The sequence below is a fragment of the Xenopus laevis genome, chromosome 5L (assembly GCF_017654675.1).
Source record: "Xenopus laevis strain J_2021 chromosome 5L, Xenopus_laevis_v10.1, whole genome shotgun sequence".
Lineage (NCBI taxonomy): Eukaryota > Metazoa > Chordata > Amphibia > Anura > Pipidae > Xenopus > Xenopus laevis.
This window is the reverse complement of record NC_054379.1, coordinates 166277055-166295905: the sequence shown is the minus strand read 5'-3', so window position 1 is coordinate 166295905 and position 18851 is coordinate 166277055. Positions and strand designations below refer to the sequence as shown.

Sequence of the window (18851 nt, the reverse complement as noted above, 5' to 3'; positions counted from 1 at the left end):
CTTCTCCTCTATTAGAAGTGTCCCTGCTGATATCTACAAGTAGGAGGTTTCCTCATCATATATGACCCCCCATAGTCAGAGCACAGGGAGTCACTTTCTTTCAGTCATCATAGTGAATGAGACTAGTAACTATTGCTAGGGGAGTAATCCCTTTAGGATAGTGAGGATTTTATCTTAAAGGAGTCGGAAAGCTACTGAAGCAGTTTATTGCCAATAGATTAGCCACAATAGTACAAGCTATAACACTATATTTATTCTGCAGAATGCTTTACCATACCTGAGTAAACAGCTCTAGACACTGTCTCTGTTTGTTTAGTGTAAGGGAAGGATGGGTCCCATCCCCCCCCAACCCCTCCCTGCCTCCCAGCAGGGAGGGAAAGCCAGGCAAGGTCCGGCCAGAGGATCTGCTTTGATCCTCCTATCACCGTGCCGGCCCACATGTTACAGTTGTGTGTGTGTGTCGGAGGAGGGGCGTGTGTGCACGCTGCTGGGCAGGACTGAGCAGGGTTTAAAAGGCCCGGCGCAGCTGCACTCGGTCTCTTCTTCTTGTGTGCATCGCCCGGAGAACATCACCCCCCTGGACAACGAGCATTTAAACCTGGCTGAGTATATCAACCCCTACTATCCCACCAACGAATCCCATTAACCCCTACTGCTATCCCACCAACGAATCCCATCCATTCATACCCCTGCTATCCCACCAACGATCCCACTAACTCCCATTCCCATCAAACCCCTACTCCACTAACCCCTACTGATCAAACCCCTATTATCCCACCAACGATCCCTATCCCCTGTACCCCAACTCCCTTTTGTTGGTTCAGGGAAAGTTTAGCACCAGGAAGGGCGGGCAATTATAACGTGTGTGATTGTGTATGTGTAGTTAGATTGTGGGTGAATTTTGGGAATTGTTAGTGTAAATGAGGATTGTTTCATTTAGTTGTTTTATGTTGTGTAATTGGTATATCTGCATTAGAGGTAGTTACTGTTTTTATTGTTGAGTGTCGTATTAAATATATTGTGTTATTTGTAACTTCTGTGTTGTGTTTATTATTATGGTAAGTAGAGTGGTAAGCACACGCAGATAGTTAGTAAAGTACAGTATATAGCGTACATAGTGAAAGGCCAATTAAGAGTAGTTCTTTAAGGAATAAATAGGCGGAGTTAAGTATCGAACATCTGCATAAACAGCGATAACGGATACACCCCCTTAACATTGGCGAGCCAGCGGCCCCTGCATATAGCGTTATTTCTGCGTTCGGTTTTGAGGCTAGGGATCGGTTATACTGTGATTATCAGGCGGTAGAGACAATGTTGAATGTCTGCCCTGATAATTCGGACAGGTAACGCGAGTTATAGTGTAGTACCAAACGTAAATCACGCTTAAGCAGAGAATCTATAATCTATCTGTTACTAAAATTTTTTATTTATTTTTGATTACCTTTCACGGACGCGTACGCATTGCTGAAAGGAAAAATCACGTCACGAGAAGAGATCCATCGTTATCGGAGCAGGATAAAAGTCTAGTCTGGTAGGGAGAAAGGCGTTCCGGAAGTTAAAGGACCTTCTACAAGCAGCAAGGACAAAGGTTAGCACCGATTGAATGATGACATCTCAACCAAATGTAAGGAAATTACCTGAGTCGCGGCGGCGTGGACGGCTGCCACGCCGCCGCGCTCCTTCTCCGTCGGCTTCCGGGTCCTAGTGCGCGCGCGGCGCGCATGCGCATTATTTAAAGGCGCAGGCGCGCTGGCGTAATGACGTCAGCGCGCAATGGCGCGAATTTCAAACGGTATTTAAGCCCATTCATTGTTACTGCTGGTTGCCCGTGATAGGATTTATCCTGTGGTTTTGCCTGAAGCCTTGTGCTGTTTGTTCGTGTTTATTCTGCTAGTTATCCGGTTTTTGACCTCTGCCTGTTTCCTGACGACGCTCACATCTGAATCCTGACCTGTGCCTGATACCCGACTACTCTATTGCCTGAACCCCTTCTGCTTGATACCCGGTTTTGACCCTTGCCTGCCTGACGATCCTTGCTATCTGCCTGCCTCGACCCAGCCTGTCTGACTATCCTCTCCGCCTCATCCTTGCCTGTAACCGTGATCCTCGGCCCAAAAGACTCTAGATACTTGCCGTGCCCCATTGCCTGTCAGAACTCTAGCCTTGCCCACTCATAAGTCCAGGTGGCACCCCAGTAGGCGGAGGGCCTTCCCGAAGCCCAAAAGTGGTCACACATACTGGTGAAGAGAGCCCTGACCACGGTGCTTGGCTCTAGTTCTGGTATTGGGTGCCGGCCGTGACACCAAAAGTGAGTATGACTTTTTCCACACTTCAACACTTGAGTAAACACAGCACTTTTAATCCCATAATACCCAACGCATACAAATCTACTGAGCTGCTATGGTCCCATTTGTTGGACCAGGCATATGCTCATGATAAGAATTGTATCAGTAGGGGTGTCTTTAATAAAACTAACAAACGCCTCCAAATGTTAGCTAAATTGGTTTACACCTTTGAGGATATCATTTGGAAGCCAGAACACATGGAGACACTAGCTAGCACTAGAAAGGCAGGGGAGGTTTCAAATGCACTAAACTTTCATTGCAATTGTTGTGTAGAAAATATAGCAAAAATACATGCGCTAGAGACGCAGGTGCAAGAGAAAATCCAGTGTACAGTGGAGAGGGGCAGGGAAATTTGTGTGTTGGAGTCTAGGCTCTCGGACAAAGAGAGCCTCTACTCTGACATGGACAAAGAATTGCTCGGACTGTACACTGAAATCAATCAGTTGAGGAACAATGCAGTATCTACTGATGCTGTGATTGTTCAGTTGCGACAGGATCTGGCTGCAAAAACACAAATCATTGCGGATTTGCAGCAGGTAATTGTCAATCTGTCACGGCCTGGTGCTAATAGCACGGTGCCCACGAAACAGGTTTGTGTTTCGGGAACGGCACAGGGGGAGACAGCGGCGTTAGCGCCAAGGTCTCCCAATGATCAAATATCCGAGGCAATAGACACTAGGGGACAGGTGGAACGGTCGCTACAGTTCACTCCGAAACCCGGGGAGAACAGATGGAACGGCCGCTTCCAGGAACAGGACAACAGTTGGGGACAAGAGAGTGGATGGCCATTTTCCACTTCCAATCCGCCAACTCGTCCGGATAGACAGGAAGAGGTATATCCTAACCATTCCAGTATGGAAAGGATAAATTTCCTGTTGCGGATCTGCAAGGAGATCCCAAAATATGATCCTAATGTGGATCCGTTTACTTCATGTGATCTTTTTGAGGGTCATTGTAACAAGTATTCAGTGGCTCCTGAATATCGCATGGAGTTGTTTAAACTTTGGTTACCTACACACTTTAACCAAAGGTATGAGGTAACAGGGAGGACACAACCAATGAATGGACAGTATTATGATAAGGAGGAAAGACTCTCCATTCTCATGAAACTGGCAACAGGGCATTGGGACGTCACTCCAGATATTCTGTCAAAATTCAAGCCCACTATACAAGACGAACCTTTGTCTCTGTGTAGTCGGTTTGAAGCGATGTACAGGAGGGTTACTAAAGATCAGGGTATGGGAATCCCACAAGGCATGGTCCGCATGTTTGTGGAAAAGTTCCCATATCTTGATACTGCAATCAGGTTAAGCGCAGCCAGGGAAACTTCCCTTGCGGATGCGGCCATAATTATTAAGCAGTACAGACAGGATATACTGCACAATAAGAAATTTGTTAAAGTTAGGGAGCATGTGCCAGTACACGTTAAATCGCAAGATGAACGGGTACCGCACAACAAATTCACCTCAAATGCTCGCCCCACGGCCCCGCCATTTCAACGGACAGGGAGCATTCGTTGCTTTTTCTGTCTACAAACCGGACATATGAAAAGGAATTGGCCGCAATGGCTAAGGAGCCGCACTATCCCTGAGAAAACGGGCAATAATAATGGTTTCAAGCTGAAACCTAATTATTACAACTCATTGGAGGAACATGTGGATACAGACCTGGGATATTTACATAGCCAATCACCAAAACGTGTGGCTATTGTGAATACCCCAGAGGTTATGGAATCAAATGAATCCATACCGAAGGATCAGAGCAAGAACTCACAAGTAGCAGTATGTACCTCACAGGTACCTACTGGGAGTCTGGTAGATATCGATTGAAGGTTAGGGCTCCCTAAAGAGCTGGCTCCAGTATGTCCTATTATACTGGATTCTTCAGGGAGACCCCACATTACAGCCACCATAAAAGATCAGGACACAAAAATCATGCTGGACACTGGTGTGGAAATTTCCATTACCAATGTCAAACATGATTTACACCCCAATAGCCCTCAGTGTGTGGTGATCGGATTTGATCACCAACAAGGGGGGGTGAGGGCCCACAGAATTGATGAAGTAACCATTCAGATTGCCAGATACATGACTCTTAAGATCCCAATGTGGTACTACCCCGGCTCTGATAACATCATCGGAACCGACGTGATGACACAGAATGGGTGGATCCTGGATCTGGTAAACTCTATGGTATGGAAGGGCCCCAAACGATCCAAGGTGTTTGTAATACAACGCCAGTGTTTGGGACCACCCTTGCCAGCAGTAGATAAGGGAACTGATATACTCAAACACAAATGGCCGGATGTCTCGCATAACACGGACCTGGAGCCTATTGTATATGAGAATCCCGATCTGTGGGCCCAGAGGCAAAATGACTGTGGTAGACTGGTTGGTGTTCAGGTGGACATACAAGTTCCAGACCCTCCACCTCAACGCCAATACAGATTTCCATCAGAAGCCACTCATTCGATCATGGACACAGTTCAGGAACTGAAGATTAGGGGTGTGGTCATTGAAGGAAATTCAAAATGCAATAATCCCCTCTGGCCAGTTAAGAAGAAGGACACAAACACATGGAGGCTTACCATAGACCTCCGGGTCCTTAATAAGTACACCCCTATGTCAGCCCCTGTAGTGGCACAGACTCCCGACATCATGGCCAGAATAAGTGGCAAAAGCCATGGGTTCTCGACCTTAGATGTTGCCAATGGGTTCTTCTCCATCGAATTAACCGAGAATTGCAGATACAAATTTGCCTTCACGGTGGGAGACAAACAGTACATGTTTGCTCAGGGGTTTCATAGCAGTCCCACATATTTTCACCAGGCATTGGCAGCGGTGCTAAGTGTGTTTTCGCGGCCCGAATGTCTGTTACAATATGTGGACGACTTGCTCCTGCATACGGAAACCATGGAGGAACACTTGGTTCTGCTGAGGGAGCTATTGGGACTTCTGGCCAAGTCAGGACTCAAGTTGAGCCCCCACAAGGCAAATTTGGCTAGAGCAGAGGTGACTTTCTTAGGGGTCCAAATTTCTTTTGGAGCCAAAGGAATCATGGCAGCCCGTGTGGAAGCCATGGTAAAGTTACCTAGCCCAGGCACTCTTCAGGATTTGAGAAAATTTCTGGGGGTAGCCAATTTCATGAGGGAGTTCATAGAGGATTTCGCTGCTAAAGCAAGACCTCTCTATGAACTCTTACGAGGAGAAGAACCCTCAATCGAAGGTTGGTCCGATGCGCAGGAAGAGGCTTTTTCTGTTTTGAAAAGAGATCTCTCCTCAGCACCTGTACTGGCTACTCCACATCCCGATGGAGAAATGGCCGTACAGGCACATGCGGGGATGGAGTCTATCGCAGTGGTCCTTCTACAGAAGGTAGGGTATGAAACTTACCGCTGGGATACCTCTCCAGGTTGCTTTCGCCTGTCGAACGGGGGTTCGATGAGTGTGCCAAACAACTGGCAGCCATACATTATGCTGTTAAGAACACTGAGCATATTGTAGGTTTCAGGCCACTCACCTTGCAGACTCCACATTCTCCATTGGCCCTTTTGCTCCATGATACACTACCTGGAGTCTCTCAACAGAGATTCGGTAGGTGGATTATGGATCTTAGTGGCCGGAATCTGCAGGTGAACCACAAAGCTAAATATGTTCTGTCCCAGTTACTGAACACCACTGGAACCGAACATGACTGTGGCCAACCAATGCAAACCAGTGTACCACAGATGTTCAGGACCAATCGACATCCAGAAGATAGGGTCATCTTTGTTGATGGCTCTCGTTTCTACCTGGAGGGAACCTATGTCACAGGTTTTGCTGTGCTAGATGAGACCACAGGTACTCAGAGTCTTGTCAAGTTACCCGGTCACATGTCAGCACAGAGAGCAGAACTGGAGGCTGTCAAGGAAGCTTTACTTCTTCAGCCCTCGGGGAAGCGAACTATATATAGTGACAGTTCATATGTAGTTCGCTCCCTCACCCTGCACCTGGACATATGGAAGAGGCGAGGATTTGTAGAAAGTCAAAACAAACCTCTGGCTCATGTATCGGTCCTGAAGGAACTGTGGGATTGGGGTACGACACACACAGCAGAAGCAGCAATCATCAAAATCCCGGCGCATCAAAAAGGGGATGAACCGTTGATAGTGGGGAATAACAAGGTAGATGAGATGGCAAAATTAGCGGCAGTGTCTGGGACCCTTCGGGAACCAGACACTGAACAGTTACCCACACACCAGATTGCAATAAGATCCCATCTGAAGGATGGTCCAGTGTCATTTGAAGAGGAACAAGCCAAAGATCCTCTTCTAATGACACAGCTCAAAACACCTCAACATCCTTGGTCATTGCAACAGGGTATTTTGTGTTATGATACCGGTACCCAGCAGCTTCCTCTTCCAGTGGTTCCACAACATCTACAAGCAGAACTGACCAGATTGAACCACCAACTCTTTGGACATCTCGGCCGGAATAAGCTCCTGTCTTTCTTGAAAGATAAATTATTACTGGCCGGGGATGTCCAATACGGTAGAGGAAGTTACTCAGCAGTGTCTGGTGTGTGCTCAGGTTAACCCCAGGGCCCCAGCTCTGAAGCCGGTGTTGCAGCGGGTCCCGCCTGCAGATGGTCCATGGTCCGCAATCCAAATCGATTTTATTGGACCTTTACCAGCCGGTAGTCGCAATTGTCGCTACGCACTGGTGGTAGTGGATGTCTTCTCCAAATGGGTAGAAGCCATTCCCACGACCAATGATTCGGCGGCAACCACTGCCCGTGTCCTTTGGGAGCAGGTTCTATCACGATGGGGTATCCCCAGAGTGATAGAATCAGACAGAGGAACTCATTTCACGGGTAAGGTCATGAAGGCGCTCTGTGGTCTTTTAGACATAAAACAGAGATTTCATGTGCCTTACCATCCTCAGTCAGCGGGAATTGTGGAACGGATGAATCGGACCATAAAGACACGGCTGGCTAAAGCACTACTGGAGAAAGGTTCCTCTTGGGTAACCTCTCTTCCAGCAGTACTAATGGGCATCCGAGCCACTGAAGCCACCAGTACCGGTATAACCCCGTTTGAAATAATGACCGGACGTAAAATGCCCTTATGCCTACCTAATGAACCCTTGGTTTCTGAACCCATAAAAAATGCCATCGCCAGAGACCTGTTTCTCCAACAGGTTCAGCAGAACCTGAAGGAGTTACTGCCTTACGCAGCAATACGGCTGCACAAACCGTATCTACAGGCGGAAACGCCAATGCCCTCTGTAGGAGAAATGGTGATGGTAAAGGTCTTCCGGCATGTTGGTCCGTGGGACGCAAACTGGGAAGGTCCCTTTCGGGTCCTAGAAGTAATGGGCAATACCATGTTAAAGGTACAAAGGCCAATGACTAATAAGAAAAAGTCGCGTAGAAGTCAGGAGGTTTTGTGGGTCCACATCGACCAGGCCAAGGCCACCCGAGCCTCCCCAACTCAATAACATAAAGACACTGAGATTTGGGTGAAAAAGGGGGAGGGTTGGGGGGGGTCGATGTGGAATCCATATTATTTAATACCTTGTCTCTAATTAAACCGCATTCAGACTCTTGCAACGCCCCTATCCATCAATTGGCCGATCCAGTAGCCCCTCAACTGTCATCTCCATGGAAAATCATCACAGGGGCAAAGTTCATTCTTTTCACCTGGAGGTTTTCAGAGTGGATCATTGGGATCACAGATGTGGGGAGTTTATTCAGAACCAAATTGATATGATGAAAGGATGGATAGAGGCGGGGCAAGAGGTTAGGAAAGACGACCCTCGACGCAGGAAATTCAGGAGGAAGAGAGATTTGGTATCCATGGGTCTTTTGGAGGTACAGAATAGAGTACAGCTGGCTCTGGCATGTACGCAGGTCCAAGGTGAGCTCTCGGATAACCTTAAACATATTGTATCATCTTTGCACGGAGGCCACTTCCCATTCAACCTCCGCCAACGGGTAAGTCCATTTATTTCCCAATTTGCACTCAATCACATGAATTGGTGGGTGGTCCAATGGCACGGTTGTCGGAACCTCACTTGTACCGCCTCGTCATTGGCACCTGTATCTGGTCAGTTATTACAGGGATACAGTGCCGTCAACCTAGGGGTGGTTGTAGGTAATAAAACAGTGTTTCATCCTCAGCTCCCCTCGGAAGTCCTCACTTATGAGAGAGGTCATCCCTATCTAGTTAATGTGGAGGGATGCTGGAGGAAAGAGGATGCGATCCTCTCTCAGGGTAATCAGGATCGGGTGCTTCGACACCAGTGTTGGAACTCCGAGGGGTCCTGTGAGATGAAGACTAACCCAATGCCGTCCTCTCATTTGGTATACTTAGGGCAGGGATATTGGTGTTGGTACCAAGGGAACAATGCAACCTGTATCATTTATGGAACTAACTGTACTGCGAGGGGAGAACTTCCTCCCGCTGTGTATTGTACTCTTAGTCCCGTTTTAGGATTAGATGTCGCAGAGCAACAAGGAAGAACACCGATCACCCCCGAAAAGAGGCTTGACATCCGCCCGGACGTTCCTGTGAGACTCCAAAAGATTCCTCTGGGTTTCGGCAAAGAACTTAAAAATCTCCTTCTGAATTTTAATCGAGAGGAAGAAATACTTCAGAAACTCCATGAGTCCGAGAAGCAAGCCACCATCCAACTTGTCCACGACCAGAACAAGATAAAAGCAATTGCCACTTCCTTAGATAAAGACGCCAAGGTTTCCTGGTGGGAAAGTTTGTTTGGTTACAGCCCAAAGGCGACCTCCTTCTTCAATCTATTGATCCATCCTGTGATAATCCTTCTGGTTCTGGTCTTCATTATGTACATGGGATTGTGGCTGATATATCGGAGAGTCAAGAGACTTGCAGGAAAATTAAATCGGAATCAGACAGAATTCCACAAAGCCACCCGTAGGAGACTCAGGGTGCAGCCTTGACAGAGTACTTAAATTAACAAGTTTATAAAGTTCTTGATTTATCGAAAGACTCCAGGCAAAGCTACCCTAAATTCCCAATTCTTGGAAATGTATATATATTTCTCTATGAGGTTTCTGGATGCAGATCTTTTGTTATCCTGAAGCCCCATGGTATGGTGTTTATATATTATTGTTTTTTTTGTTTTTTTTTTTTGAGAGGGGTGGGTGTTGGGTGTGTAATTATGGGATTGTGAGTGTGAATGGGGACTAGAACAGGGTTTATTAGGGGCAGGTCCCCTCCTAAACCAAGTGTATTTGCCAATCTCGCCCCAGGAGCAGTCAAGTTTGAACTGAATGTCAGATAAGTGCGGTGTTCTTTCCCGCAGTTAGAATTTAGGTACCCTGGTATCACATCTGACTCCAAGTCTGATCTGCCTTGTAAAGACCTATCTATCCGTCCATGGGAGAACCCCCTCTGCAATCAAGATAAAGAGAAACATGTCTGATGGGAGTCTTGCCTACGAAAGTCCGGTTCTAACAGAGAACAGAAAGGCCAGTGTGCGAGACTACTCCAGGTTCATTGGGGGTGGCTGACTCCTGAAGATTGTAACAAAAAAAAATAAAAAAAATAAAACCCCAATCCAAGATTGTAACCTGGATTGGCCTAAAAACTATGAGGGTGAAGCCATTCCAGAAAGTATGGCCCCTAAAAGACGATAGCGTGAGCAGCTGAAATCTCAAAGACCACCATAGACTGCAGCTGGTTACAGAAAGAAAGGCCAGTCTACGGAAATTGACTCAAAGACGGTGAAAGAAAGACCAAGATGCAGAGAGAAGAAGACGGGATACTCTAAGGATGGAGACTAAGGTTACGGTGAACGGCAAGTCAGAGATAGTCGCAGTGGGTGATGTCTAGGTACCTAAGGACCATAGTATACTTCAGTCCTTCCTGAACTGTCACCAAGAGTGGGGTAGAGAGGGGCAAATACATATCCATCCTTCCCGCCAAAGTTAATTGTCGTATTCCCGACAACAGGGGGATTGTAAGGGAAGGATGGGTCCCATCCCCCCCCCAACCCCTCCATGCCTCCCAGCAGGGAGGGAAAGCCAGGCAAGGTCCGGCCGGAGGATCTGCTTTGATCCTCCTATCACCGTGCCGGCCCACATGTTACAGTTGTGTGTGTGTGTCGGAGGAGGGGCGTGTGTGCACGCTGCTGGGCAGGACTGAGCAGGGTTTAAAAGGCCCGGCGCAGCTGCACTCGGTCTCTTCTTCTTGTGTGCATTGCCCGGAGAACATCACCCCCCTGGACAACGAGCATTTAAACCTGGCTGAGTATATCAACCCCTACTATCCCACCAACGAATCCCATTAACCCCTACTGCTATCCCACCAACGAATCCCATCCATTCATACCCCTGCTATCCCACCAATGATCCCACTAACTCCCATTCCCATCAAACCCCTACTCCACTAACCCCTACTGATCAAACCCCTATTATCCCACCAACGATCCCTATCCCCTGTACCCCAACTCCCTTTTGTTGGTTCAGGGAAAGTTTAGCACCAGGAAGGGCGGGCAATTATAACGTGTGTGATTGTGTATGTGTAGTTAGATTGTGGGTGAATTTTGGGAATTGTTAGTGTAAATGAGGATTGTTTCATTTAGTTGTTTTATGTTGTGTAATTGGTATATCTGCATTAGAGGTAGTTACTGTTTTTATTGTTGAGTGTCGTATTAAATATATTGTGTTATTTGTAACTTCTGTGTTGTGTTTGTTATTATGGTAAGTAGAGTGGTAAGCACACGCAGATAGTTAGTACAGTACAGTATATAGCGTACATAGTGAAAGGCCAATTAAGAGTAGTTCTTTAAGGAATAAATAGGCGGAGTTAAGTATCGAACATCTGCATAAACAGCGATAACGGATACACCCCCTTAACATTTAGGATAGCAGCTGCCATATTAGCTTGGTGTGACATCACTTCCTGACTGAGTCTCTCCCTGTTCTCTCATAGCTCTGGGTTCAGATTACAGCAGAGAAGGGAGGGGGGTGGGGAAGAGGAGCAAACTGAGCATGCTCATGCCTGGGGCAAGGAGGATTAAACTGAAAACAGGAAGTCTGATACAGAAGCCCATGAGTACACAATAGAAGGAAAGAAATGTGGGGTTTCTTTTGATAGAGGACTCAGAGCAGCATTACTTTGAGGGTGTACTGGTGTATCACAATCAAAAAACAACTGGTGTGAGTCAGGTGTCCTGATAGCCAGAACACCTGTCCTACAACTCCCAGCAACCCAGTTCAGACCGCCATCAACAGTGCTAGTGATAGCTTAACACCAGTTCCCCATAACTTAAAACATAACTTTTAATAACTTATTAGTTAAAAACCACACACACCCTTAGTGTGCCAAGTTTCCCACGACCAAACAAAACCCACTGCGTTAACTACGTCAGTGCTGGACAGTGTCCTTAAAAAACATTCAATAAAATTGCCCAGGTGGATGAGTGGATGGTCTTGTGCCAACTTGCAGCGTGACCAAATACACCAAAGTGTTCCTAAAAGGAAAGTCTACCCCATTCAGGACTGTAACCTCCTCCCTTACATTTTTCCAGGAGTACCTGCCTATCTACGTAGGGAGCAGTCAGAGCTACTCTCACCACCGTCCACCTATGCTGCCCTACGCGTTTCACCGACTCAGCGGCTTCTTCAGGGGCATAGGTGGCGCGTGGTCGTGGTCCACAAGTTTAAATAGCCATAATTGGTGAGGCGCGGCCGCGCGCTTCCGGTAATGCGTCACTTCCGGTTTTGCGGTTCAGCGTGATTGCGCCTGCGTGTTTTCTTTTTTTGAGATTCTAGCGCTCCTGCGCGATTGCGCCTGCGTATTTTCCTTTGGCGAATAACGCTTAGGCTTGATTGTGCCTGTGCATAACCTAGTGTCACTTGTGATAATACTTATGCCCTATATTTAGGATTGTTATACCATTTATGCCATTAGGTCCTAATTAGTGTAGCTTTCACTTGGTAGTTATAAAGATGAGTATTCTGTTCATTATCAATAACAGGCTGCTTCTATCATTTAGTGTTTTAAATCCTAAATTATAAATTATATTTATAGAGGCTGTTTATTAACCCTATCTGTACCAAACACATTATGTAAGCAATGAGGTGCCCTATAAAAATGGGGAAAATGTGAACCCCTCATTGAGTCCCACTGGATATCTACTATTCATTACATATATCCATCTAGCCTCAGTTTGTAGCAACTTCTTGTTAACATCGCCCACCCTCGAGGTTTGATTCAACTGTTCCACCGCCATGAACTTCATTGCACTTATATTGCCATTATGATAATTATTAATATGGACTGCTACTGAAGTGTTATGTTTATGTTTAACATCCCCTACATGTTCTTGAATTCTCCTACGAAATTCCGGAAGCTCGCGGCCGCGCGGTACCAATTATGGCTATTTAAACCTGTGGACCACGACCACGCGCCACCTATGCCCCTGAAGAAGCCGCTGAGTCGGTGAAACGCGTAGGGCAGCATAGGTGGACTGTGGTGAGAGTAGCTCTGACCGCTCCCTACGTAGATAGGCAGGTACTCCTGGAAAAATGTAAGGGAGGAGGTTACAGTCCTGAATGGGGTAGACTTTCCTTTTAGGAACACTTTGGTGTATTTGGTCACGCTGCAAGTTGGCACGAGACCATCCACTCGTCCACCTGGGCAATTTTATTGAATGTTTTTTAAGGACACTGTCCAGCACTGACGTAGTTAACGCAGTGGGTTTTGTTTGGTCGTGGGAAGCTTGGCACACTAAGGGTGTGTGTGGTTTTTAACTAATAAGTTATTAAAAGTTATGTTTTAAGCTATGGGGAACTGGTGTTAAGCTATCACTAGCACTGTTGATGGCGGTCTGAACTGGGTTGCTGGGAGTTGTAGGACAGGTGTTCTGGCTATCAGGACACCTGACTCACACCAGTTGTTTTTTGATTGTGATATATTGTATTCCACCTTGCAGACCAGCCATCAAGCAAACATTGGTGCGTAGCGGATGCTGAATTGAACAAGGTGTACTGGTGTATTTAGATACCTTTCTGACAATGCTTACTTAGTTTTAACCTTTCCTTCTCCTTTAAAGTGTACATTGGATCTGGATTATGAATTACCCATCAACCCCCGCAGAACCTGCATTGGATCTCAGGATTTCAGGAGGCCTTCTCTTTACCCCGACAGTGCAATCTCACAGTGGGCTATAGGCAGATTTACACAGGAGATTTTTGTCAGATTTTATCAGACTCAGACTTTACCTGTCCAACAGGATCTTGTGATACAACAGCACAACTTTATGAGCTACATAACTGATCCTGAATGCTGAAATGATTTCCCTCCCGAACCTATTAAAGTGGTAGTTTACCTTGAGTTAACTTTTAGTATGTTATAGGATTGCCAATTCTAAGCAACTTCTCAATTGGTCTTCATTATTTATTTTTTTGTATGATTTGCCTTCTTCTGACTCTTTCCAGTTTTCAAATGGGGGTCACTGACCCCATCTAAAAACAAATGCTCTGTAAGGCTACACATTTATTGTTATTGCTACTTTTTATTATTAAATTTCTATTCAGTCCTCTCCTATTCATATTCCAGTCGCTTGTTCAAATCAATGTATGGTTGCTAGGGTAATTTGGACCTTAGCAACCAGATTGCTGAATTTGCAATCTGGAAAGCTGCTGAATAAAGCTAAATAAAAAATATAGTAATAATAATAAATAAAAACCAATTGCAAATAGTCTCAGAATATCCCTCTCTACATCATAATAAAAGTTATTTTATAGGTGAAACCACCATTTTAAATGCCTACTTATAGAACGGCAAAAAGTAGAGTTGTGGTAAAATCAATGTAGTTATTGTGCATCCGTACTTGTAAAAGTTTCTAAAAGAAATTAAAATATAATGTAGTGTTGCCCTGCACTGGTAAAGGTTTTGTGTTTGCTTCAGAAACTCTACTATAGTTTTTATAAACAAGCTGCTGTGTAGCCATGGGGGCAGCCATTCAAGCACAGGATACACAGTAGATAACAGATAAGTACTACTATAGTTTATATAAACAAGCTGCTGTGTAGCCATGGGGGCAGCCATTCAAGCACAGGATACACAGTAGATAACAGATAAGTACTACTATAGTTTATATAAACAAGCTGCTGTGTAGCCATGGGGGCAGCCATTCAAGCACAGGATACACAGTAGATAACAGATAAGTACTACTATAGTTTATATAAAAAAGCTGCTGTGTAGCCATGGGGGCAGCCATTCAAGCACAGGATACACAGTAGATAACAGATAAGTACTACTATAGTTTATATAAAAAAGCTGCTGTGTAGCCATGGGGGCAGCCATTCAAGCACAGGATACACAGTAGATAACAGATAAGTACTACTATAGTTTATATAAAAAAGCTGCTATGTAGCCATGGGGGCAGCCATTCAAGCACAGGATACACAGTAGATAACAGATAAGTACTACTATAGTTTATATAAATAAGCTGCTGTGTAGCCATGGAGGCAGCCATTCAAGCACAGGATACACAGTCGATAACAGATAAGTACTACTATAGTTTTTATAAACAAGCTGCTGTGTAGCCATGGGGGCAGCCATTCAAGCACAGGATACACAGTAGATAACAGCTAAGTACTACTATAGTTTATATAAACAAGCTGCTTTGTAGCCATGGGGGCAGCCATTCAAGCACAGGATACACAGTAGATAACAGATAAGTACTACTATAGTTTATATAAACAAGCTGCTGTGTAGCCATGGGGGCAGCCATTCAAGCACATGATACACAGTAGATAACAGATAAGTACTACTATAGTTTATATAAACAAGCTGCTGTGAAGTCATGGGGGCAGCCATTCAAGCAGAGGATACACAGTAGATAACAGATAAGTACTACTATAGTTTATATAAAAAAGCTGCTGTGTAGCCATGGGGGAAGTCATTCAAGCACAGGATACACAGTAGATAACAGATAAGCACTACTATAGTTTATATAATATGCTGCTGTGTAGCCATGGGGGCAGCCATTCAAGCAAAGGATACACAGTAGATAACAGATAAGTACTACTATAGTTTTTATAAACAAGCTGCTGTGTAGCAATGGGGGTAGCCATTCAAGCACAGGATACACAGTAGATAACAGATAAGTACTACTATAGTTTATATAAATAAGCTGCTGTGTAGCCATGGGGGCAGCCATTCAAGCACAGGATACACAGTCGATAACAGATAAGTACTACTATAGTTTTTATAAACAAGCTGCTGTGTAGCCATGGGGGCAGCCATTCAAGCACAGGATACACAGTAGATAACAGATAAGTACTACTATAGTTTATATAAACAAGCTGCTGTGTAGCCATGGGGGCAGCCATTCAAGTACAGGATACACAGTAGATAACAGATAAGTACTACTATAGTTTATATAAACAAGCTGCACTGTAGCCATGGGGGCAGCCATTCAAGCACAGGATACACAGTAGATAACAGATAAGTACTACTATAGTTTATATAAACAAGCTGCTGTGAAGCCATGGGGGCAGCCATTCAAGCAGAGGATACACAGTAGATAACAGATAAGTACTACTATAGTTTATATAAACAAGCTGCTGTGTAGCCATGGGGGCAGCCATTCAAGCACAGGATACACAGTAGATAACAGATAAGTACTACTATAGTTTATATAAACAAGCTGCTGTGTAGCCATGGGGGCAGCCATTCAAGCACAGGATACATAGTAGATAACAGATAAGTACTACTATAGTTTATATAAACAAGCTGCTGTGTAGCCATGGGGGCAGCCATTCAAGCACAGGATACACAGTAGATAACAGATAAGCACTACTATAGTTTATATAAACAAGCTGCACTGTAGCCATGGGGGCAGTCATTCAAGCACAGGATATACATTAGATAACAGATAAGCACTACTATAGTTTATATAATATGCTGCTGTGTAGCCATGGGGGCAGCCATTCAAGTACAGGATACACAGTAGATAACAGATAAGTACTACTATAGTTTATATAAACAAGCTGCACTGTAGCCATGGGGGCAGCCATTCAAGCACAGGATACACAGTAGATAACAGATAAGTACTACTATAGTTTATATAAACAAGCTGCTGTGAAGCCATGGGGGCAGCCATTCAAGCAGAGGATACACAGTAGATAACAGATAAGTACTACTATAGTTTATATAAACAAGCTGCTGTGTAGCCATGGGGGCAGCCATTCAAGCACAGGATACACAGTAGATAACAGATAAGTACTACTATAGTTTATATAAACAAGCTGCTGTGTAGCCATGGGGGCAGCCATTCAAGCACAGGATACATAGTAGATAACAGATAAGTACTACTATAGTTTATATAAACAAGCTGCTGTGTAGCCATGGGGGCAGCCATTCAAGCACAGGATACACAGTAGATAACAGATAAGCACTACTATAGTTTATATAAACAAGCTGCACTGTAGCCATGGGGGCAGTCATTCAAGCACAGGATATACATTAGATAACAGATAAGCACTACTATAGTTTATATAATATGCTGCTGTGTAGCCATGGGGGCAGCCATTCAAGCACAGGATACACAGTAGATAACAGATAAGTACTACTATAGTTTTTATAAACAAGCTGCTGTGTAGCAATGGGGGCAGCCATTCAAGCACAGGATATACAGTAGATAACAGATAAGTACTACTATAGTTTATATAAATAAGCTGCTGTGTAGCCATGGAGGCAGCCATTCAAGCACAGGATACACAGTCGATAACAGATAAGTACTACTATAGTTTTTATAAACAAGCTGCTGTGTAGCCATGGGGGCAGCCATTCAAGCACAGGATACACAGTAGATAACAGATAAGTACTACTATAGTTTATATAAACAAGCTGCTGTGTAGCCATGGGGGCAGCCATTCAAGCACAGGATACACAGTAGATAACAGATAAGTACTACTATAGTTTATATAAACAAGCTGCTGTGTAGCCATGGGGGCAGCCATTCAAGCACAGGATACACAGTAGATAACAGATAAGTACTACTATAGTTATTATAAACAAGCTGCTGTGAAGCCATGGGGGCAGCCATTCAAGCAGAGGATACACAGTAGATAACAGATAAGTACTACTATAGTTTATATAAACAAGCTGCTGTGTAGCCATGGGGGCAGCCATTCAAGCACAGGATACACAGTAGATAACAGATAAGTACTACTATAGTTTATATAAACAAGCTGCTGTGTAGCCATGGGGGCAGCCATTCAAGCACAGGATACATAGTAGATAACAGATAAGTACTACTATAGTTTATATAAACAAGCTGCTGTGTAGCCATGGGGGCAGCCATTCAAGCACAGGATACACAGTAGATAACAGATAAGTACTACTATAGTTTATATAAAAAAGCTGCTGTGTAGCCATGGGGGAAGTCATTCAAGCACAGGATACACAGTAGATAACAGATAAGCACTACTATAGTTTATATAATATGCTGCTGTGTAGCCATGGGGGCAGCCATTCAAGCAGAGGATACACAGTAGATAACAGATAAGTACTACTATAGTTTATATAAACAAGCTGCTGTGTAGCCATGGGGGCAGCCATTCAAGCACAGGATACACAGTAGATAACAGATAAGTACTACTATAGTTTATATAAACAAGCTGCTGTGTAGCCATGGGGGCAGCCATTCAAGCACAGGATACATAGTAGATAACAGATAAGTACTACTATAGTTTATATAAACAAGCTGCTGTGTAGCCATGGGGGCAGCCATTCAAGCACAGGATACACAGTAGATAACAGATAAGTACTACTATAGTTTATATAAAAAAGCTGCTGTGTAGCCATGGGGGAAGTCATTCAAGCACAGGATACACAGTAGATAACAGATAAGCACTACTATAGTTTATATAATATGCTGCTGTGTAGCCATGGGGGCAGCCATTCAAGCAAAGGATACACAGTAGATAACAGATAAGTACTACTATAGTTTTTATAAACAAGCTGCTGTGTAGCAATGGGGGCAGCCATTCAAGCACAGGATACACAGTAGATAACAGATAAGTACTACTTTAGTTTATATAAATAAGCTGCTGTGTAGCCATGGGGGCAGCCATTCAAGCACAGGATACACAGTCGATAACAGATAAGTACTACTATAGTTTTTATAAACAAGCTGCTGTGTAGCCATGGGGGCAGCCATTCAAGCACAGGATACACAGTAGATAACAGATAAGTACTACTATAGTTTATATAAAAAAGCTGCTATGTAGCCATGGGGGCAGCCATTCAAGCACAGGATACACAGTAGATAACAGATAAGTACTACTATAGTTTATATAAATAAGCTGCTGTGTAGCCATGGAGGCAGCCATTCAAGCACAGGATACACAGTCGATAACAGATAAGTACTACTATATTTTTTATAAACAAGCTGCTGTGTAGCCATGGGGGCAGCCATTCAAGCACAGGATACACAGTAGATAACAGATAAGTACTACTATAGTTTATATAAA

At 44.5% G+C, this 18851-nt stretch overlaps 1 protein-coding gene across 1 annotated transcript; it reads left to right on the top strand.

Annotated features, from left to right (window-relative positions):
- The first annotated feature begins 316 nt into the window (after positions 1-316).
- On the top strand, positions 317-9885 carry LOC121393867. The gene is made up of 2 exons (XM_041563627.1): positions 317-1622; positions 2307-9885. The coding sequence occupies exons 1-2, from the start codon at positions 1604-1606 to the stop codon at positions 4172-4174; spliced, it is 1887 nt and encodes a 628-aa protein (XP_041419561.1). The 5' UTR covers positions 317-1603; the 3' UTR covers positions 4175-9885.
- Positions 9886-18851: the final 8966 nt, after the last annotated feature.